Raw genomic sequence first — 24,176 nt, 5'->3', positions numbered from 1 at the left:
TAGGAGATAGCGATGTTAGGGACTGTTTCCAGTCGCTAACATCTTGGCACGCCCACTTTGCATGTCATTAGTGATAAATATCACTGACATGCAAAGCGGGGCCCAAGATTTGCAGGTTTGCAGTCAATTGCAGGATTAATTAACTCTGCAGTCAGTATAAACACATTATTCAAGCGCCTGAGGGTAAACAAAGAAAAGGTTGAAGCTTCGTAATTTATTGTGTGAACATTAAGTGGTCTAAATAAAGTATGATAGGTTTTGGGAACTCTTGGGATTCATAAAAGCCAGTAGCGGCTCCTGGAGGGAGTGCAGCAGCCACAATGTAAATTATTTTACAAGATCCTAAGCGAACTCTGAGATTCCACAAGTGACATTTTTCCTCATGCTTGTCAGTTGGAAGTGGCTACGTGGTGGACAGCATGCCGCCCGCGCTGGCTATGCAAACACCCCGTCTCCTCTTCTGCAAGGACGCCCTGGCCCGTGTCAAGACACTGACAGCATGCCCTGGGTGCAGTGTAAACACAAACCAAGAGGAGTATAGAAGAAGGCCACCAGTCACAAAAGCAAGCCTCACGCAGACCTGCCTCCTGGACCCATAGGTAACCGTGCCCTTATGAAAGTTTCTTCCAAACACTTATGATATGATGAGACGATGGTGGTCCGGGGGGAGGTACATCCTCCCAATGCAAACCCTCATCTCCAAACCCCCTGCAGTGGTGGGCACGTGGCAAAACCATGAGTGCCCCAGCCTCAGGGACTCCAGTCACAGGTACACACACACACTCATACAACACTCACACAAACACCAAAATAAACACACAGGAAGACAGTCAGAGTGGGACCCCAGTGGGACGCTCACAGCCCCATTAAAGAAAGGGCAGCGCCATTAAAAATAATCCAGCGTTAACGCCTTAATCCTGGCATTGTGAGATCGAGAACAGATTACTATAGGAATAAGTCCCAATGTCGTGAGTCTTCCTTTTGCACTGGAATGCCAGTGTAAACAAGAGAACAAGCATTGGCATAGCCTACAGGTCGCGCCTTTTGGACCTTATAAATGTTTCGCCCTGCAACACTTGCTGTTGCACCAAGGATATTGTTAATGTTTTTCCTAGAGAGAGATCAGAGTTTTGTCTAATGGAAGTTTTGACTCATGGAAAGGTAGCACAGAAGGTTAATGTGCCTGCTGCAAAGAACATGTACCTGAAGCAGATCACAAAATGCTGTAAATAGGTCAGTGAGTCACTGCATTTGTCAGAGAAATCATTTTGTCACTTGCAGTTAGTAAGTAAAAATCCTAACATACAACAGTGAGCTATTGAAAACTGCAAGGTAAAAATTGCACCGTTATGTCCCCCCCTCCCCCCAGTCTTTGTTTGATTACCCCAATGTCTCAAAAATAAATTGTTATATTTTTATTTCCAGCACCTGGTAAAGCATGACAACCTGAACCTTTACCTAACTTTTTGGGCAATTTTTGGAGAAAGAACAAGAGTTCCCAATCTCCTTGCTGCTCTTTCATCCCGGCTACGACCCAGCAAACATCTGTGTTCAAGGTAGGGAAACTGATGATATTTGTTGTAGCTTGGAGTTAGTGCTATGTTTGTGGTCACTCACTCTACATGGTGGTTGGGGTGGGTGCACATTCTGAACATTGTACCCTCACTGGATGGAATTTACTAATACTGAGCCTGCCCTTAGCCCTGTGCTTTGGGCAATAACGGTTGTTAAAGGAACTACCTATCCTTGCCTTGTTAAAGGCCCTCAAACAGTGTCTGTTTCAGTGCCACTATGGCACACAGAGGAAGCAGGCAGTCAGGCTGTTTTATTTTTACCTATCCTGTTGTCCAAAGGGGAGCTGTTGGAGCTATATTGCTGTCATGCACAAGATATATGTATTTGTACTGAAATGTGATATTATTGAACCAAATCTTATACGTTGTACTTTGACTATTGACAGGCTTCTTTCATATTGGTAAGGACAGCATCGGCAAGATGAATACGGTACAACAATTAATTACACGGTCATTCCATGCACGCCCACTGGAAGATAAACTACAGATAAAGAGGTTAGGACCTGACCGGCCTGACCTACAACTCCAACAAGTTACCTAGGACAGAGGAAAATCTTGCAATCGTACATTCTCAAACACCTGGTACACAAAAGATGATTGGCTTACAGGGTGCCCTTAAAAAAACAGACTGTTCTGCTTCCCCTGCTTGCTGTTTAATGGTGACTTTCCATGGACAAGAGAAGGAGTGATGGACTTGAAGCATCTGTCTGAAAAAATAAAGAAGCATGCACACACAAGAAAACAGATGGAAAACGTGACAAGAATGGGAATGTTGGGAGACGCACCGATTGAGCAGCACATAAGCGATGCATATCGCCAAACAATACAGAAACACAATGAAACAGTTGATAGGAATAGACACATGCTATCAAAAATAATTGATTGCATTTGTTTCTGTGGTGCTTTCGAACTGGCATTGCAAGGCCATGATGAATCAGAAGGTTTCACAAATCCTGGAATATTCATGGGTCTTGTGGATTAAGTAGCAAGCATAGACAAGGAAATGGAAGCACATTTAGCAAGTGCTGCGGTCTTTAAGGGCACCTCTAAAACGATACAAAATGAACTCCTGGAGTGTATGCTAGAAATTATGAGAAGCCATATTGTCCAAGAGTTGCAAAACACAGACTTTGTGGCTATTCAGGCTGATGACACCACTGATGTGGCCACACAAACGCAGTCCGTATTAGTCTTTTGGCACCTGGACAATGGCTATAATGTTGTGGAGAGGTTCTATGGTTTCACTCATTTAAAAAACTCCACTGCAGAAACCATTACTGCAGCTATACTGCGTCAACTCAACTTAATTTTTCCAGAGGTGCATCAAAGAAAAAAACGTATTGCACAAAGCTATGATGGTGCGTCCGTAATGAGTGGAAGCCATGGTGGCGTTCAGAAAAGAATTAGAGATGTCTACCCGTATGCTCATTATGTGCACTGTCACGCCCACCAACTTAATCTTATTATGCAACAGGCAGTATCAAAGATCTCTGAGACACGAATTTTCTTTCAGGATGTAGGAGGCATGGCAGCATTCTTCTCACGTTCCCCAAAAAGAATGGAAGCACTTCAGGAGATTGTGGACAAAAGGGTTCAGAGGGGAGCCTCAACTCGTTGGAACTATAACATACGTACAGTCCAACTAATATTTCAATATAGGGAGGACCTTGTGCAATATTTTGAAGCCATAGAAGCCAATGAAACCTTTGATTTCAAAAGTCACAGTGAAGCCCGTGGCTTTGCCAGAACACTAAAAGATAGAGAGTTTAAGTTCTTTCTGTTTTTATTTGAAAAGATAATGACAAAGGTTGAGACTTTATAAATCAGTTACAAGGACGAGACATAGATACTGTCTCTGTGAAAAGATATACCACGGAGTTTGTCGCAAGCATAAACAAAGTAAGTGATGAGGTTGACAATTTAGACAACCAACTGCCAGCGGCTTCAACTTTTTCAAACCACAGGAAAAACATCACCACTCTGGTCCGAAGTGCAAAAGAGATATGTGACATTGTAATTGTGCATGCACAAGAGCGTTTTGCTTTCACAAAACATTTGGAGAGTGCCGCATTATTGGAAAGTAAATACTTTGAAAAATATAATGAATCCTTCCCTGAGCATGCTCTGCATGAGGCTGTGGAAGCTTATCCGATGCTCAACCAAGAGGACCTGAAAAGTGAGTTGACAGTAATGTACTCAATGCCTGTGTACCAGAAGGCCAAAGATACCAGGTCTTTGCTGTCTTTAATTCTTGAACTTAATATAGAAAAGACATTTACAGAGAGAGTAGCTTTAACTAAAATTGTCATTACCACTCCTATGACAACCTCAGAGGCAGAACGATCTTTTTCCGCCTTAAAGAGGATTAAGACATTCCTGAGGAACACCACGCTTCAGGAAAGACTCAATGCGTTGGCAATTCTCTCTATAGAGAGCAAGCTTGTTCAAAATATTTCTCCCAACACTGACCAGATACAATTCTTACATGCACTCTCCAGAGTTTTGTCATCTTGGAGCAGAGTACCGTGGCTGATGGGAGGTGATTTTAACCACCCTAGATTGTTCATCCCCTTCACTGTCCCATAAGAGTGCCTCCTTAAATGCCCAAGATCTCAAGAACTGGTTGTAAAGAATTGGGGACTGTTGGACATCTGGTGTAGCCTCAACAAGACTGATAGGGTTTACTCCTTTTATTCTGAGCCCGATTCACTGCACGTGAGGAGAGACAGGCTGATTGGTACACTAGACCTGGCTCCTTGTTTCACCTGCGTTGACTAACAGGGCCTCACCCACTCCAATCACAACCCCCAGTATTTACAGCTTGAATTGAAAACTTGCACACCCCCATCCCCATATGGTGATTACAACCGGTGGCGCTAGAGAAACCCTACTTCCGTTCCTCTGTCACTACAATCATTGATAGCTATTTTGATCTAAATGCAGACTCTGAAGGCATCCCACTTGGTGTACTTGCAAGAACAAAGTGATGCTGAAGGGACATTGTGTGGGATTCCGTTGGAACATTCATCTCCAAATGGACACTGACATCTTGCGTATAGAGCGTCGGCTCCTCCGCCTGGAGGGCATAGCGGTGACAGATCCGACCGACGGTCAAAGACTGGGGGGAGCACAGCGCAAGCGCACAGCTCTATTAGAGCGATTACGGGTCCACAACTATGCCGCTCACTCGACTAAGACACATGTGGCTTCCAACAAGACTGGATCACACCTAGCATGTCTGATCTGTTGAGACCAGCCCAGCGGTCCTATTGTAGCATTTCACTCTGCCTTCGGCCAAATGCTCTGCACTCAGCAAGATATTAATAGCAAGCTAGTGTGCCATTACTCCTCCCTCTATGAATCTGTTGCTGCGGCTCCAAAGAAGATATTACCTCATTAATGAAGCTGTGCCCCTGCCTAGTATCACACCCGAACACAAGGTGGAATTTGATGACCTCATCAGACCGTTTGAGATATGGCAGCAATATGGGCACTGGCGACAGGTAGGACCCGGCCCTGAAGGCTTGTCAGAGAAATTCTATAAGGCCTACACCTCACAGCTGACTCCTCCACCTACAGACACTATATGCAGAAGCAATGGGGACCTTTTGCCTCCCAGCCTCTCTCCGTGAAGCACTTCTTATTTAACTGCCTAAACGGGGCAAAGACCAAGAACCCTTGGGTTCGTACTGCCCGCTGGCGCTGTTGAATACAGACTACAAGAGACTGGCTCCACTGGTTCCGAATGTAGTACAACCAGACCAAAATGGGGTTGTTCCGGCCTGTACAACCTCACTTAACCTGTGTTGGCTCTTTCGTATTATGCCCCTATCAAATGGCCTCATGCAGGCTGTCTGGTCCTTGACCTGGAAATGGCTTTGGATTCTTTTGAGTGGCCCTTTCTATTTGTGGTGCTGTCCCTATACGGTTTGGGAGACCGATTCCTGAGACTCATCTGCTTACTGACCAGAGTGAAGACTGGCATAGCACTCTTTAAGCTTTGTCAGCCTACATACAGTCTATGGGATCCCAACTTTGAGCAATATTAGTTAGCGTAGAAAATTCAAAGAGTATTGAGATGGCTTGCTGCTTTACAATTAGAAGATACTGCCTGGGGCGTGGCTCGGCGCACAGGCAAAGTTGGCTGCGCTGTAGTGCAGCTCCGCCGGCCGGCCCGCTAAAATCCTACATTATCCTGTCTCATCGCTGACATCCGCTGCCCAAACTGAGTGGCGCTTTCTGCTCTCGCTGCAGGGCATCAGGCATTTGCAGTTTCGGTGGTGTGCAATGACTCTGGGCACTTTCCATGCTGATCGGAGAGTGGGGAACCAGACAAACTTGGCAGCCATGATAGGGTCCTGCAGCTGCTGAACACCAAGGATTCGCTGCAGGAGCGTCTCTGGTTTTCAGAGCTACAGTAGCCGGAGTGAAGCCCGCAGACAGCATTGCCCTGTGTTGCGACTCCCTTCTGAGGTGATCGGCGATTTCTTGGGAGTGACGTTGTGGCACACGACCGGAGTCTGGGGCCTGATCTGGGTTGATCCGGGATTGTAGGGTGTACGTCCTCGGCCTGTTGTGACGTTGAAGTTACTGCCCTAGCCGTGGTCACCAAACTGGGGTACGAGACTGGGTACGTGATCCCCATGACCCCCCCTCCTTGCTGGGACAGTTGATGCCTCCAGGGCCCAGGCTGCACATCGTGGGATAATATCAAACAGAGATGACCGGCCTGCGATCGGCACACCGGTGAGTCACTAGAAGTGGGATATAACAGTTGGTTTTGAAGACTGGGGCTAACGTTTTCCCCGCTGTGACTCCCACTGACAGAGGGATTGACTTCAACTCTCCCCACGGCAGTACATGATAGCGGACAGGGGAATTGGGCGAGATTAGTGCTTTGTCTTCCCCTGGTCCGGATTGGCCATATCTCCCGCTGGGATTGCTGAGAGCCCCGCCTCATCGCTTGTAACCGGAGTGAGCCTGTAATTGTTTGAGTACAGAGTGTCATGGTATGAAGAATAATTGCGGCATACGAACTGTTGGTCTGGTGTGCTGCTGGTCTCTCCTCATTGGTCAATCTTCGCTCTCCTCTCCGCCCTCCTCTACTGTCCTTGTCTCAACCTGGGGGTGATATAACGTTGCCTGGGACGCTGCTGGGCCGCTGCTTCATTGAACGTTGCCTCAGTTCAGCCTGATCCCATTGCGGCTGCACAACTAATGCTCTTATGATATCTGCTGGGCTGGCTATATGTGTGAGACGGTGGGGCTATTATTGACCACTACCTACATGTTAATCGATTGCAACATCAGCTCCCCTTACATGCACTCAAATTCACGACTCCTCACTTACTCGGATGGATGATCGGAGCTGACTGGAACTGAGTCTGAGTAATCTGTCTGCCTGCCTGGTCGCAATATATGGGAATAGTATTTTGGTAACTTGATCGGCGTTCCTACATATTGAAGCATGGCCGAGGACTGAGCAAATAGGGGCTTTCTCTATGGTACTTTAACGCCACTCCCCACGATGGGGAAACCGGAAAGAACCAGCCGCGTCTCACATTTCAACACCGGAAGTCTAGCGGGTCGCCGCACGGCACCACATCGGACTCGGAATTAGACGTTCCAGCAGAGCCATCTACTGTAATGGAGAAAACACTAATGGTGATCTAGGCCAGTTTTCAGTCAATAGACTGCAAAATCGAAGCCCTGAACAACCGCATGGACCACATATCTACTAAATTGGATACGCACGCCACTCGCATTGGAGAGGCTGAGCAACGCATATCGGACACGGAGGACTGCCTTCAACAGGTAACTTCTAAAACACTGGATATGGAAAAGATCTTGGCTGTCATTCAGGCAAAAAATGAAGACCTCTAAGCAAGATCACGTCATAATAATCGATGCATAACGGGCCTGCCAGAGTCGACCAATGTAGGAAGGTTAGAGACATATGTTGAAAACATGCTAGGCGATATCTGTGGATCTGAACACATATCACAACTCCTCATCATGGAGAGGGCACATCAGTCTTGTCAGTTCGCCCTCCACCGGGAGCTCCACCCAGGTCGATAATTGCCCGACTGCTTAACTTTCGAGACCGAGACTCTGTTCTGCGTGTGACTCATGAGAAGGGTATGATTACCTATCAGGGGGACACCCTTTCATTTTATCCATACTTTACAGCTACTGTCCAAGCGGCCCGAAGGGAATATCAGACGGTGAAAAAGATTTTAATTGCTGAACAAATTCCTTATGCCATGCTGTATCCGGCGCGGCTGCGCATTGGCACGGATGAGAAAGCAAATATTTTCACAAGTCCAAAACAAGCACTGGATTTTGCGAAGGCTTTGAGTTGCAAGAAAAAAACAGCACCTGCTGATTTGAAGGGGGAAGACTAAGAGGTGTAGCTGAAGACTGCTTTCCTTTCCGTTTTGCAGGTTTGGTGATCCATACTGAGTTCTGTTGCACTGCTTGATTAGACACACGTAACAAACAGGGCGACTTTGATGTATACTATGCCTGTTTACATGTCCAATGCATGTCAAGTTCCTTTACTAACAATTTGGGATCTTATGCGCGCACTTTACACTTATGTACCTGTTTATCGATGGGTGGTTATGACACTGCACATCATAGGTGCTGGCCACCTCCCTTTGTCATCTAGGGAGTAGAAGCGTCACAGCGTTCCCCAATGAGTGTTCCCCAAATTGCACTGTTCTATGATTACCTTTGTGGGGTTTTATTTGAATTTCTGGGATGACTTTGGCAATTTCGGAATGCTAAAGTGGGTGGGGGTGTGGGGGGTCCTATTGCTATGCACTTGGGTTTGTTCAAAGTGACTGACTTACAATTTGGATGTAGGTATGCATATGGTAATACAGTATAATATAAATGGAAATGTATTATATCTTTCATTATCTTTATCAATGATCCACACAGGGGATACATTTACATGCATAATGTGGAATGTCAGAGGGCTTAACTCCCCCAAGAAAATACGTCAAGTGCTTGCGTATTTGGACAGGCATGAGGTCCGGATCGCTCTCCTCCAGGAAACACACCTGACTACACTGTCAGAGGCTAAGATTGCTTGTAAATGGGCTGGATATAAACTTGCCTGGTCTTACTCCTCCTACACCAGAGGAGTGCTTATTTCGTTAAAGCAGGGACTGCCTTTTACATCAATAAAAACACACACAGATACTGAGGGGCAGTATGCTATTGTACACGGTAAATAGGGGGCCTCACTACTAATGATTGTTAATGTATACGGCCCTATCACGGACGAACCCGAGGTGTTTGGGTGCATTGTTAAGGTATTGCGAGATTGGCCTGCTGCAGAAGTCTTGTGTGGGGGGGGAGATTTTCATACACATCTGGACCCACAATGGGACAAGTCCAATCAACAAGGCGGCTGCACCCCTAAAACTGCCAAGTGCATCAGAGACGCCATGTTAGAGCTTGGTTTACTAGATTCACAGTGCCTTAGAAATTGCGATATAAGGAAGGGCACGCATGCCATGCCGGCTCATGGTAGTTGGTCCCGTTTGGACTACTGGTTACTTAGCGAGGGGGCGAATGATTGGGTCAGAGCGATGGCGTACCTCCCCCGCACCCTATCTGATGATAATCCAGTCAAACTCACCATCACTGTACCCACCAACACTCATCGTCCGTTTGCTTGGAGGTTTCGCTCGGAGGCATTACTAGACCCTGTCTGTGCAGACACCATCAGGGAAGGAATCATACAGTATTTTCAGTTAAATACGCGTCCAGTCAATTATGCTTTCACTCTATGGGAAGCCTTCAAAGTTACTATCAGAGTGAAATGCATTAGTACCACAGCAGGCATTGTCAAGGACATTAGGGTTCAGCTTGCGACGACAGAGAAGACACTGTCGCAACCTGAGAGGGATTACACTACTAACCCATGTCCCACCACACTACGTCTTATCCATGAGTTGCTTCAAGAGTACAAGGAGATGGCGGAGACAGAAATCAGTTACCTATCTAAAAGGTACATTGCCCGGGCTTATGGGGAGGGTGGTTGGCCGGGTCGTAATCTAGCGACTCAGCTTAAATACTGTTCTGATCACCATCACATCACCAAAAATGAAGACAATTAAGGCAGGGAATTTTATACACCTCTGGACATAGTTGAACAATTTCGAGACTGCTACGCCACTATGTATAATTCCCATGGGGGTGGAGGATGCCATGGGCTCCATAAAATATCCATTGACCGGTAGCTGGGATGCGGTCATGCCTGACCCCCACACGGATAAACCAGATATTCTCCCATTGGCTGAAGCCTAACTGTTCAGTGATGACTAATCAGAAGGCAATGCACGGGAGATGCTGCTTCCAGTCGTCGCTTCCATTGGCGGGCTCAACGTTGGTGATGCGCGTCCCTTGTCAGATAATGGCCTGACTGATCGGGTACTGAAGAGCAGTTACGAGTGATTTACTAAGCAATTAGATGGGACATGAAATTCGTTGACTTGGTGGGTAGGGGAACTAGGGCTGGCATGATAATTACTACGAAGATTCTTTCTTCACACACGTTCTCATTGTTTTTGATTGAGACCCTTAACTGTTTATTTCTGTCGTTGTGTATTATTGTTTGTTGCAAACAGTACATGCTCATTTGATGTAAATTTCAGCCGTTTTGCAGTACCACTTCGTATGATTCACCTATACGCCTCCTGTCAGACTGCCATCCATTACCACTACAGGTACTCAAAGTGACATTTCTTTTCAGCTGCTTCTCAACATTGCTAACAATGTAATTTATCACGTTGTTGTTGCTATCGCAAAGTAATAACATGCAATTATTAACTGTAGTCAACATTGTAAACTGTGTTCTTGAAATTTTTGTAACTGTAACAGTAAAAAATTTAGCAAACAGATTCAAACAATAAAATCACTATACGAATTTAGAACTATTTAATATTTAAGAACAATTTAGAAGATGCTAACAGAAAATAAGTACCATGTTAAAACTTACCTCTCTTTGTTTAAAGCGATGGTTCTCAAGATTTCTACCTCATTTCCAAGAATTTTAATTTTCTCTCGCATTTCAGATGCTTTTTGACTAGCAGTTTGAATAAGACCAACATATTTATTTCGTTCACTGCGAATAATATTATACATTTCAGAAAATTCTTTCAACCTGAAAAATAGAAGGATTTCATTTTCCAAAATACTGAGCAATGTTCTACAATCATTAATTCAGAGGTACAGTCGTGAATGTACAAATGTTAACCTTTTTTGGAACTCCAGGTTTTTCCTTTTATGTTCATGTAGGATAACATCTTTTCCTTTTATCGCTTGCTTCACTTCGAAAATCCTCAGCTGTTTCAAAGAAAATATGATATTGGTGAGAAAGAGGTAAAGGCTGCCAAAACTTAGCATTATCCCTGAGAAATAATTACTTTTGAAATTGTGGTAGTTCAGGATAACTTAATTGAAAAGGAGGCTTCTCCTTTGAAATGCATTTATCATTAGTGAACAGAGTGAAAATAAATAAATAACAAACTACGTAGGTATTTTTTTTTAAACACCTTTTTATTGAAAGAAAAAACACTTCCATCATAGTACACATTTTGGAGCATCGAAAGAGCAGTATTAGCTCACAGTGTGAGAATCACAGCAGTCCAATTATTTACAATTATAGGGATGATCCACCTTAAGTCCAGTGTACCCTCTAGCCCGGCTTCCGGCCTGCCCATCTAACCACCCTCCCTCAAGACCTTCCCTCCTCCCCCACCCCCCCTTCAGAAATGCAGACCGCAATTAATCTAAAGAACCAGAGCCTTTCAGGAAGGAGGGAACACAGACATGTCACGGGCTAAGACCAACCGGGCAGGGCCCCCCTACTCATCCTCCGAGGCGTCCAGCCACTCTCCTCTGTACCTTCTACTGCGTAGGTATTATACTAACACTCAGTTAACAAAAAAGCACAAAGACAAATTAGTACACTGATAACATGGTCTGTTATTTAATCGAAACACTGTGAATAGTTACATCATGTACAAAACTAAGGATCACTGACTGATATATTCCAGTTCAAGAACAGGACAGGCTCCTTCTTACAAAATAGGTAGACGTTCTTGGTAATACTGCAACTTAAAATGTTTATAGTTTGTGAAACACATCCCCATCTCGAAACCCTTGCTGCTTAATAGGCAGCACTTCTTTGCAATAATGTATCCAGGACTCTTAAAGTTTATGAAGCACATACCCCTTCTTCAATTCTGCCAAATGTAGCGGGGCAAACAGCATCAATGGACATGTTCTAATAAAAAAGACTTATGAGCCTTATGAATTGTGCTAAGGCACTAAAAATAGCATCCGGATAAGCGAAATTAGTTCAATGAAATAGTTTGAGCACTTGTAAGGCAGCTGTTACAGAAGGGCATGCAGTTCCTTTATCTTCTTTATTGCGGCTTTTTTCAACGGTAATGGCATGTTTGGTCCACAGAGCATGTCATGCACAAAAAGAGGGGGAAACATCTAATCGGGGGATCGTCAAGGAATCCAGCGGTATGTGCTCGCATAGCAGCTCAAGGCCACAATAAATAAGCTTATTAGGTAATGGGGGCATCCTCAAAGACTGCACCGAAATTGGAAAGGGAAACAATTTCCTACAAGGAATAGCAGAAATGTGAGTTTCACGGTTCAATACTTTTTCTGCTGAAAGTATAGACAGAAATAATGTCAATCTTTGCAACTCAATGGGACAGAAAACAACGATCATGGACAATTTCCATGAGAAAAAAAAAGGGCGGAATCTTCAACAGTATGGACCTTAAACACTAGGAAAGTCATGACCATTACAACAAAGGTGAATTTTCCAGCCAGGAACAAGAGGATGTGCAGGCGCTGCAGCTCAAAGAGCTGGGTTCCAATTATCTTTTGAAAAAGGTTAAGTCCAGTCAAAGGAAATTTGGTGAGATTTAGCTGAGCAGCACAGGAGCTCATGCAATTGAGAAGTCTTTGGGAAGGAGGCAACGAAAATAGCCAAGACATCTAAAAGGCATGTGAACAGATAATACAGTAATGAGTGGACTACTGAAGAAAGAGACACTACTGCAACTCGGGGAGGGTCACCCATTCCACCAGAGGCTGTCATATAGCGATAAAAGTTTGTTGGTTTTTGTTTGTTTCCGTTTAAAAAAACTGTAACTCAAAAAAGTAATAATGAGATTACAGGGCACAATTGCAATTAGACTATTGTAATGGTGGGATATTCAGGGTCCCCAGAAAATTGTACCAGCAATATGGCTTAGGTTACATTGTAACTTCAATTCCTTTGTGGCACCTCCTAAAGCTCGCGTTTCATGAGTTGGGAATGGCGCCAAGCTAGTTTTTACAGATGGGTAACGATATACTGTATTGATGCTTGTAATATGATGTTTGTACATTGATCCTTACATGCTGGCTATCAATAAAAAAAGTTCAAAAGATAGTGAGTGGACAATAAAATATATTCAAGAAACAAGACCTCTCATAGAAACTGAAGCATTGTGAAAAAATAAGAAGCCTTAGCAGAGCCAATAGGGCTGGCCGTTTTTTGTTATAGTACTTCTTCTCTCACTATGGAGTTTGTGCGTCGTCTTGTGGCAAGGTGAATGGGTGAATGTATAAGGTTGGAGAAATTTTGGAGTGCATGAATTCAAGAATTAGTGTGTGACAGAGTGCAAGGCTAAGCACTTTCGTCAGTAGTTGAATGTGTGCCTGTATGGACAGTTAAATGAATGCGGAATGAATGATTGATTAATGAGTACATGGATGGGCGCAGACAGGTTACAACAATCTTCCACTTTGAGGCATCAGAGATTAGTAAAGTTTAAAACATGGGTACTCACAAACTTTCTCTCGGGGGCCAAATTTACACTGTGGTTTGTGTCCGAGGGCCGCACCAGTGGGAGCGGGGTCAGTGGGGGAGGGGGCGGGGCTAGAGCAACAAAAAAAACTGACCTTGAGGTTGATCACTGGTCCCTGCAGCGGACACCTTCGTCCACTGAGCCACCAGGCCCGGCATACACACATCTCTCTCTCTCTAACTCACTTTCTCTCTCTGTCTCCCTCCCTCCCTCTCCCTTACTCTGTCCCCCTCCCTCTGTCCCCCTCCCTCTGTCTCCCTCCCTCTGTCTCCCTTTCCCTTTCTCACTTCCTCACTCTGTCTCCCTTTCCCTCTCTCACTCCCTCACTCTGTCACTCCCGTTCCCTCCCTTCCTTTCCCTCCCTCCCTCTCCCTCTATCACTCCCTCACTCTGTCACTCCCTTTCCCTCCCTTCCTTTCTCTCACTCCCTTTCCCTCTCTCACTCCCTCACTCTGTCTCCCTTTCCCTCTCTCACTCCCTCACTCTGTCTCTCTTTCCCAACCTCACTCCCTCACTCTGTCTCCCTTTCCCTCCCTCACTCCCTCACTCTGTCACTCCCTTTCCCTCCTTCCCTTTCCCTGCATCCATTTCCCTCTCTCACTCCCTCACTCTGTCTCCCTTTCCCTCCCTCGCTCTGTCTCTCTTTCCCTCCCTTACTCCTTCATTCTGTCACTCCATTTCCCTCCCTCACTCTGTCTCCCTTTCCCTCCCTCACTGTCTCCCTTTCCCTCCCTCACTCCCTCCCGCTGTCTGCCTTTCCCTCTCTCACTCCCTCACCCGGTCTCTCTTTCCCTCCCTCACTTCCTCACTGTCACTCCCTTTCCCTCCCTCACCCTCACCCTCCCTTACCCTTCCTCCCTCCCTTTCCCTCCTTCCCTCTCTTAATCCCTCACCCGGTCTCCCTTTCCCTTCCCTTTGTCTCCCTTTTTTTCCCTCCCTCTCCCTCTCCCTCTGTCATCTCACCCTGCCTCTGTGTCAGCCCGGGCTGAGACAGCTTCGGAGCACACACACACATAGCCGCACCGAGCGCATTTACAGGTCTTTAAAAGACCATTAGCATGTTAATGAGGCTGCGTTGTTCACCTCTTAGCGCCCCTGCAGCTCAACTCTAACTATGGCAGGAATCGCCCGGCCGGTTCCACAGAGCAGCAGAGTCTCTGAGTCGCGCTGCTGTAGCTTAGTTTGCATATTTACAACAAGGGGTGGTGAGGGACAGAGTCTCTGAATTAAGCAGAAAGCTCTCACCCAGTCAAGAGATCAGGGCTAGATCCAACACCGTTTTTTTGCTCACTGCACCATCCCAGTTTCAGAACCTGGCTGTATGCAAATTAGTCTGTTCCTGTCCCAGTGCATGATGGGAACAGGGCAAACCAAACTACAAAAGCCAATTCTTACACTTTGGACTGGGTAAGAGTGGTCTGTTTAACTCAGACACTCTGTTCATCACCACCCCCTTTTGTAAATCGTTTTTGGCCACTATAGGTGTGGCAGGGTATACTCAGACATGAGTCCCTTTCTCACTGCTCCATCAGGATTCAAGCAAGCCGGGCCGAAGAAGGCTGAAATGCCAGAAACCGGTCCCCGGTAGCTTGTCTCCTTTCTGGTGAAGAATTGGCTTGGTAGTTTAGTCTGCCCTGTTCCCATGATGCACTGGGCCAGGGACAGACTGATTTGCATATAGCCAGATTCTGAGCTGGGATGGGGCAGTGAGATAAATAACGGTGATGGATCAAGCCCTGATCTTTGGACTGGGTAAGAGTGGTCTGTTTAACTCAGACACTCTGTTCATCACCACCCCCTTTTGTAAATCGTTTTTGGCCACTATAGGTGTGGCAGGGTATACTCAGACATGAGTCCCTTTCTCACTGCTCCATCAGGATTCAAGCAAGCCGGGCCGAAGAAGGCTGAAATGCCAGAAACCGGTCCCCGGTAGCTTGTCTCCTTTCTGGTGAAGAATTGGCTTGGTAGTTTAGTCTGCCCTGTTCCCATGATGCACTGGGCCAGGGACAGACTGATTTGCATATAGCCAGATTCTGAGCTGGGATGGGGCAGTGAGATAAATAACGGTGATGGATCAAGCCCTGATCTTTGGACTGGGTAAGAGTGGTCTGTTTAACTCAGACACTCTGTTCATCACCACCCCCTTTTGTAAATCGTTTTTGGCCACTATAGGTGTGGCAGGGTATACTCAGACATGAGTCCCTTTCTCACTGCTCCATCAGGATTCAAGCAAGCCGGGCCGAAGAAGGCTGAAATGCCAGAAACCGGTCCCCGGTAGCTTGTCTCCTTTCTGGTGAAGAATTGGCTTGGTAGTTTAGTCTGCCCTGTTCCCATGATGCACTGGGCCAGGGACAGACTGATTTGCATATAGCCAGATTCTGAGCTGGGATGGGGCAGTGAGATAAATAACGGTGATGGATCAAGCCCTGATCTTTGGACTGGGTAAGAGTGGTCTGTTTAACTCAGACACTCTGTTCATCACCACCCCCTTTTGTAAATCGTAGCTTAGTTTGCAGACACTCTTTAAAAAAAAAAATATATATATATTTAAACACTGGTATGATGTGTGCAAGGTCCGCGGACCACCAGTGAAGGCTTGCCAGGCCGCCAGCGGCCCGCAGGCCGTACTATGAGTACCCCTGGTTTAAAATGTTCCCAGGTAAAGATCCTCTAAAATAGAGCTTGTCGAACTGTGGGATAGGTCTCCTATAGAGGAAGACATGAGCTGATGTCAGGGGCGTGCCAGGTTCGGGCCAAGAGAAGCATTTAGTATGCTGTTGTGGAACACAGACAATCTCATGATGCTGAAAAAATGCTCTGATTTCAGTGAAAGAAAGCAAAGTGGCCTAGAGCCACTCTTTACTGGGCCATCAATAACTAATTTTCTCGGTCATATTCTGCCCAGGAGTCGGTGTCAAACATGCCACTGGAGTCAAGCTATTCTGGCTGATGAGGGGTGAAACACCTAAACCGGTCCTAGGATGCTTGTTTACAGTCCAGGGAGGACCTGGCCTGGCAGTTCAGGCTGGACTGTTCTCATTGGGCACAGGGTCAAGACTGATTTGCATATGGCTGGGTTCATACTGGAATGGCATGGTGAGCAAAAAAACGATGGAATTAAGCCCAGATCTCTGCACTGGGGAGAATGTATGACATTGTTCTGCATTCTGTCCATCAATTGTTGTTTTTGCAAACAACAATTAACTGTCAAAGCCTTCTCCCCAGTTTCTGATCAAGAATCACAATGTGATGCTTATAATGGAATTAAAATGAAAATAAAGTTTAAAAAAAAGAATCACACTGTGGGCACTTTTGGGTAAACCAGAGTGCCAATAAAGTGTTGGCAGTCTTTTTTGAGTGTGTTTTAAAAAGAGATAACTGATTTTAAGTGAAATGTTCAATATATTGACAGATTTCTAGTGGTCCCATTTCTTATGAAACAACTTCAGACAGTATTGTGGTTTCAAATTTAACAATGCACGGATGGGCTCAAAACATTCCAGGATGAAAATTGCTTTTGGCTTTAATGCCATTAGTGTAATGTGGCAAAAAAGCAAGAATTAACATTTTATGTCAACACTTGTTTGCATGTGGGATTTTTGTCACAGAAAAATCACAGGACATTGCTTTCAATATTGTTTACTACTTCCAACTACACCGTGATTTTATTTGAAATGTTGGTTTGTCAGCTATGATTTGCCCTATCTACATTTAGTGTAAAAAAATAAAAATTACGATTGAAAAATAGTTTTGTCTGCGTTTGTTAGAACTTGTGCCCTTAGGCCCAATTATTGTATAGCAGGCGTGCAGTATTTGACATTTTATAGAATAACTGTAAAAAAAATAAGTTACATTCTGAGGGCCAGAGTCTATATATATTTTTTTGAGTGAAAGAGGTTTGCACTGCTGAAGTCCACCTTACATCTATCATCATGTACATTAGGTTTTGCCTGAGACATTTGCACTGATTTTATATGTAGCAACGTGGGTTCCTCGACAGTTACCTGTGCTGGGTTTTTGTTGGGTCCTTGCCCTCCTCTTACCTATGATTTTTCTGGTGCTTTGTGTGGTTGAGTAACTTTGCAGTCTACTTACAATCTGACTATGCAGCAGTGCAAAATAAACTAACAATCTGAAAGTAGATACCAAAATTCCCGAAATGGGTGGCTTACCTAAAATGCTTACTTAACAAGTATTAAATGTGCTAAAGTGTTCAATGACAGTATGGCTTGTACTTTTTATACTGTTGTGCACCTTCAGGTTATTATTATTAGTACATGTATTGCTCAGAGTCACACGGTAAGGCCCTGAAATAAATGTCCTTGCTTCTGCGATAAATAAGCCCTTAATACCTACATGAGCTAGCAGATCCTGCCTTGAAGTTATCGATAAAAAGAAAATAGATGTTGAATTGTCGCACATGTGGATCAGAACTGTGTTCAGCTCATTAAGCATATAGAACACAAATTATTTACAAAAAAAACAGTGCTTCACTGCCTGTTGAGAACAAGAGAGGGTATCAGCTAAGGGAAATACAGTTCGTGATGTTTGCTTTAGGCTTGCCTGTGCAGCAACTGTATATTTCATATATTTTCATCTCATGAAACATAACTCTGTGTGTCTGATCAGACCCACACTTTTTTTTCTTCACATCTTTCTCACACTCCTTCTATGACTCCAGCACTGTGATGGAGTGTACTGAACAGTGTATGTGGTTTGAAAAGTAGTTATCCTTGCTCTATATATATGTTGTTTGAGCATTTATTTTTATTTGTGATATGTGATAGATAAGTGCAAATGCTCAGATTGATATCCAAAGGTATTATTACATATTGAAAAAGTTCACGGACTTCAGGCATCTACTTGAAACTTCTGCAAGTAAGTACAATGATTTAATGTTAGTATGTGAGGTACTATGTCATTTGTAACCTGGAAATGTTTTTTCAGTGTGTTTGTCGGTTGTGATTCTAGCATCTGATAAGGCATATGAAGAAGGATGAATAATTATCAATAATACCTGTGCAGGTATAAGGTCTTACATCAGTCCTCATGTACTGTGTCATGAATTCCACAAAGGCTCTCACTATCTAGCGGTTCGACTATTTTCTGGAATCTTGCTTCAGATTGCTTCAGAGGACAAGATTTGGTGGACTGTTTTAGATAACATGGCCATCACGGAGTAGCATCTTCGGCATGAACTGCACTTGATTGAGGCAGGATGCATCACGTTCAAAGCGGTGTTGTGAGCGCACCACCCACATCACACAAAATCCCTAGGATTGGCTGCAGAAGAGGACGTGAAAATTCATGATTTTTCTTTTCTGTATCTTTATTACCGGTGCTGGCATTGTTCTGATAACTATATCCTTTTATTGTTTAAATCAGAAGTGGGGGGGCGGGGGGGTGGGGGTGGGGGGAGAAGTGGAGAAGTGGAGGTTCATTCAGCTTCCGACATTCAGTAATCAATAAGGGGGAAATGAGCCACATTAATCAGTCTACCAGAGTGTCAAGAAAGATACTTCTGGAGACCCTCAACTACACATTCACAGGCCTCAGTGTATATTATCTCTAGTTATATGAATTGGTGGAGATTGTCATCATCGGATCTATCACTTGAGTGTCCTGTTCAAGTGAATCTACAGCCTCCACCAGGAGGGAGACTGTCTGGGTATTGACAGTGGTATATCACTTAAAATGATCTGATCAGCAGTGAGGAATGTTTTATATGAAGAAACTGGATAGGAATAATGTTTAAAATGGTTTGGCGTATATGTGGATAAGTTACTGCACCAAAACAACTTTGGATTAGGTTGACATGTTTCGCCAGTATGTGCACTAACTGGTCTAATGTCCTTCATCAGGACCCTATTGAGGAAGACCTAGATTATAGGGTACTGCACTGGTAATGTGGATGAGAATGTTTACCCACAAGTCTTTGTCTCAGACCTCACTTTGCTTGAAGACGAGAGGAGGTTATAGGCACAGCTTTCGGCCCATAATTGGGAGAGAATCAAAAGAAAACATAATAACCTAATACAATGCATCTTTACATAGTATAAATGATCCCCTGTGTACCGTGTGTGACGCTCATGAATGTCTACTGAGATGGCTTCAAGTGATATTTATTCATTAATATATATTATGGTGTGAGTTATCATGAACTACAAAGTTGGCATACCTCCGTGCTACTCAGGAATATATAAGAACTAAATCAAAAAAGAATATAATTCATCTTTGAATGATGGTGTAAGCCATGACGATTACTGAAATTAAAAAGGTTAACTGTGCACAGTGACATGTTACTCACAAATATACATTAAGGTGTGAGTTATTATAAACTTCAAGTTTGGCATAACTCTGTGCTGTGGGAACAGAAATGAAAGACCGAATATAATACATCCTAGTTTGACATCAGTCAAGGGGAGATAATGCAGTTACAATAAATGAAGTAAAAAAAAGTGTACCTCCAAAAGGAGTATAAATCCCCCCCTGGGGTTTGAGTGAAAGGTGCGGCATGGTTTGATCACTAAAGTGAGGACAATAGGCAGAAGAAAGGAGAGATAAAATCCCTATGGAGCAATATATAGATTATTGCGGTTTTAAAAAGCTGCAATTTCACTCAACGTAAGGGGGAGGCCGTCCTATGTGGTATTACTGCGTCTCTCTCTCTCGTCCTGAATATTGAAAATCAGCATGTCAGGTGGAGCCCATGTAATGCTCTGAATAGCTTCTGTTGAGACCACTTGCATAAAACCTCTGTCAGGTGGAAGAATAAGGGTTCTGATAATGCGCAGGGCTATTGCACGCACAGTCGCAGATAGCGCTAATTGATATGAAAATGCCAAAAATTATGTTGAGCTGCTTTGGGAAGAAGGCAACTGGCGGTGATTAAAAGGTGATTAGTCAAAAATTCTATTTGTAGGAATCCACACTAATTTATCACAAGTGCTCGATTTAGTGTACACACAAAAAAAATCTGATTATTGCTGTCACTAAGGAATAGTAGACATGATAAAAAAAAATTACTTCAGTCTGTGAATACGGCTCTTTATGCTTTTGCTAGAGCTATTATATTGAGGCCTGCGTTCTTAAAAAAACTATATATCGAGTATTGTACTTAGTGTAAGGTTTTTGGTCAGAGACAGGGAACTTATGTGTTTTATTAGAAAAAGGCCATGTGTGCAGAGATTAGGGGGAGGCTTTAAAGTTAAGGCAATGGTTGGGATAGCTCGACAAGCATGTGGTTACCAGCACTTTTTGTAAGTTTGCCTCTCTGATAAAAAAGGGGGTGCATGACATGTGGCAGATTGATGTGTTGTTCCTGTTGTCTGTTAGGGGGTGTTAGAACTGGGGGTCTCTATTTGGCTGAGGTAGGTACCTTAGTCCAAATAGGGACCCTTGCTTCTAAGTCAGGGAAAGCCCTTACTCACACCCTCAATAGCTTGGCACGAGCAGCCAGGCTTACCTCCAAGGCAATTGTGTAAAGTATTTGCAACCACAGTATCAGTAACCCAGTGATAACACCACAAATGGACTCCACATGAGTTTACTTGTTTATAAAAAAAGATATACGATGAGACCACACGATAAAAGTCCAACATATCCGTATTTGTAATATTTCACCCTGACGGTTGTTAGGCTGGCAAGCCCCTGTAGGTTCTTGCAGTATTAATGAGCAATTCTCGATGATCCAATGCAGTCCTAATGCAATGCTATGCAGTTCATAATGCAAGAATCAGGCACTTTGTAATAAGAAAATAATGCAGTTCTTAATGCAACAATCAGGCAGTTCGTAATGCAAAAATAATGCAATTCGTAATGCAACAATCAGGCAGTTCGTAATGCAAAAATAATGCAATTCGTAATGCAACAATCAGGCAGTTCGTAATGCAAAAATAATGCAATTCGTAATGCAACAATCAGGCGTTTTGTAATGCAAAAATACGGCAATTCGTAATGCAACAATAATGTACCCTGGCATCGATTGCGATGCTCTGAACGGTTTCTATGCCACTCTTACTGACAGCTACTACCAAAATATGCTTCCAACACGGTTATGATGGAAAACAAAGTGCAGCTCCACATTCCGGCCCCGGTATTGCCACTCCTCGGCAAGTACAGGCCGCGATACGGACTTGAGCGGAGGCTCGCGCTGCAAAGATGAGAAAGGCCGAGAGCATTTCTCTCATAGCTCGCACCCTGTCCCAGGTGACAACACATGCACGCGCGCTGAGCGTTACCTGGGGGTATGATCTCACTCTCCTCTCCTCGCGGCTTGGGCCTCCGATGCGACTTAGTTGATCTTGGGCAGTGGAACTCGGACCCCCGACGGTGATAGTTCGAGGTCTCTCCTTGGCAAAGGGAGGCTTGGGCCATCGGCGATGAATTCTCACAGCTCCTCTGGGGATTCCGGTTCGGGCCAATGGCAATGAAGAGCACAGCACTTCTGGTCACGCTGTTGATCAAAGCAGAGAACAAGACTGTTCCGGGACACATAGTCACGTGGCAATTACTCATGAAGGTCTCAGGATGCAACAGGGTACACGCAGATAGCGTCTCTGAAACTCACTTGAGCTCCAGGTGCATACAATCACAGGGTAATCCTCACTAAGGCCCCAGGCTGAACGAAGCACAAGCACACAGTTTCGTTGAGACTCACTTGGACTCCGGGTGCACACCATCACAGGCCAATCCTCACGAAGGTCTCAGGCTGCACGAAGCACATGCACACAGCGTCGCTGAGACTCACTTCGACTCCGGGTGCACAGGATCACGGGGCAGTTCTTATATAGATCTCAGGCAGCAAAATGCACACTCACACAGGGTCGCTGAGACACACTTGTAAACATTTATGTTCCTCTGTTTCCACAACAGGAAGCCAGCTCTCCTCAGGCCCTTGGGGACAAGTTACTTCAGGACACAGCACACAGCAAAGTCCTTTCAAGCAGGGGGACACAGCATACAGCAAAGACCCCTAGCCTCTCCTTAGTTAAATGAGCAAACTGCAGGACAGCCCCAGAACACACAGCAAGGGTCAGTCCTTCTCTTCAGTCTCTTCAGCTGTTCTTCCTTGGCAGAGGTTCCTCTTGACCACAAAGTAGTTTCAATCCTTTTCAGTCTTGATCATTTCAAAGTCCAGGGGTTTCAGCTCTCATAGTTATACCCCTAAATGTCTTTTAAGTCTTTGTTTTCAGGGGGGCACTGACCCCTGTTCAAACCGGTTCTGGGTGTCTCAATGCCAGTGACACCTTCTTCCTTTGATAGTGGGGGTCTGGATCCTCAGTTACTCAGCAGGAGATGGAGCCATTGTTTTATGGCAGCAGCCTAGGCCTCTTCACCTCCAGGGGCTACTCTTCCCCACTACACTTCAGATGCAGATCAGCCTGTTGCTGTCTCACCTCCTCCCCTGGGTCAAAACATTCCCCAGAGCCTATCACATTCAAATGCAGACTGTCAATCAACAACCAGGCAGAGACACACAGAATAGTTAGAATAAAAGAAACCATCCACTTCTAAATGCGCGGTTGCTAAACACACAATGCAAAAACCACCTTCACAAAAAGATGTTTATTAAATTGTGAGTTCAGGCACACTAAACTTCACCTCTCCATCTTAAGACTATGGGAAGATAGGCTGGAAACATATTGCACAGCCTTCCCCATTCTGCCATATGGGCAAGATGGCTTTGCAACAGTGAAAAACGAAATGGAGAGTATTTCACTGCTAGGACAAGGTACACACCTCAGTACATGGCCTACCTTTCACATACATGTCACCCTGCCCGGGGGGACCTTTGGCCTTCCATAGGGGTGTCTGTTGTGCAAAAAAATGATGGGTAAGGCCTGGCAAGTGGGTGCCCTTGTCAAGACAACATGGCAGTTAGCAAACTGCGCGCAGGCACTGTACAGGAAGCACTTGCACTTTGACACTGATCAGCATTGGCAAAGTTCCCAAAGCATCTAAGTTGGCAACAACATGTCAGAAAAAGGTCTAGGTGGAAGGCAAAAAGTTTAGGGAACTTTAGCCAAAAAGGGCCAAGTCCAACAAGGGGACTATTAAGGCACTAGGTAGCCAGACTATCAACATTTTCATCATGAGCACAAACGTGCTCAAGTGTCTGTTTCTGAAAATATTCAGAAGGATGAGTTTGCTTGAAGTATTTATTTCTAAGTTATGCCTTTAGATGTTCAGGTGGCTGTTTCTTAGGCTCGCTGGAAGTATTTTCTACGTAAGTTGTAAGCCATTGTGTCAGCAAAGAACATTTGAAGGGGAAATTGGTATCCTGTAGTGTACAGAGGCTCATGTTTACCAGGGGATATAATAAAGAATCTATACTGAGTCATTGTGTCGAGGCAAAGATATCCAGAGTGAACATACAAAAAGTGGTGATTAGAGTCCCATATATTCCAACACTTTTTGAGGAGTTTACTGAGTGATTGACACATTTCATATTAGAAGGGGTCTCATTGTTATTGGGTACTGAACATTAGTATTAAATGTGCTCTTTTTGGTTAAATGCCAACCAGGGAATATTATCATTTAGCCCTCTGTCAAAGATCTTGCGGCGGTAAAGTACAAGTTACTTACCTTCGGTAACGATATATCTGTAAAAAACAATAGTTAGTATTAGATTCCTTACCTTAGAATATCTCCAGGCGTCAGACTGGATCCGGAAACTTTTGCGTAGCAGTACCCTTGCGTGTCGGTA

General features: G+C 44.5%; 1 protein-coding gene across 2 annotated transcripts in view; it reads right to left on the bottom strand.

Moving 5' to 3' along the window:
• Positions 1-24,176, bottom strand: part of CCDC146 (coiled-coil domain containing 146) — a 1,211,813-nt gene that overhangs the window by 226,281 nt on the left and 961,356 nt on the right. For both annotated transcript variants that reach the window (XM_086967356.1, XM_086967357.1), the window contains 2 exons: positions 10,846-10,934; positions 10,588-10,752 (listed from right to left, as the gene is read on the bottom strand). In XM_086967356.1, coding sequence (XP_086823482.1) covers positions 10,588-10,752; positions 10,846-10,934 — 254 coding nt within the window. The remainder of the gene's footprint in view (positions 1-10,587; positions 10,753-10,845; positions 10,935-24,176) is intronic.

The sequence above is a fragment of the Lissotriton vulgaris genome, chromosome 1_1 (genome assembly GCF_964263255.1).
Source record: "Lissotriton vulgaris chromosome 1_1, aLisVul1.2, whole genome shotgun sequence".
NCBI lineage: Eukaryota > Metazoa > Chordata > Amphibia > Caudata > Salamandridae > Lissotriton > Lissotriton vulgaris.
The sequence above is the reverse complement of the archived record's forward strand: the minus strand, read 5'-3'. Positions and strand labels throughout refer to the sequence as shown.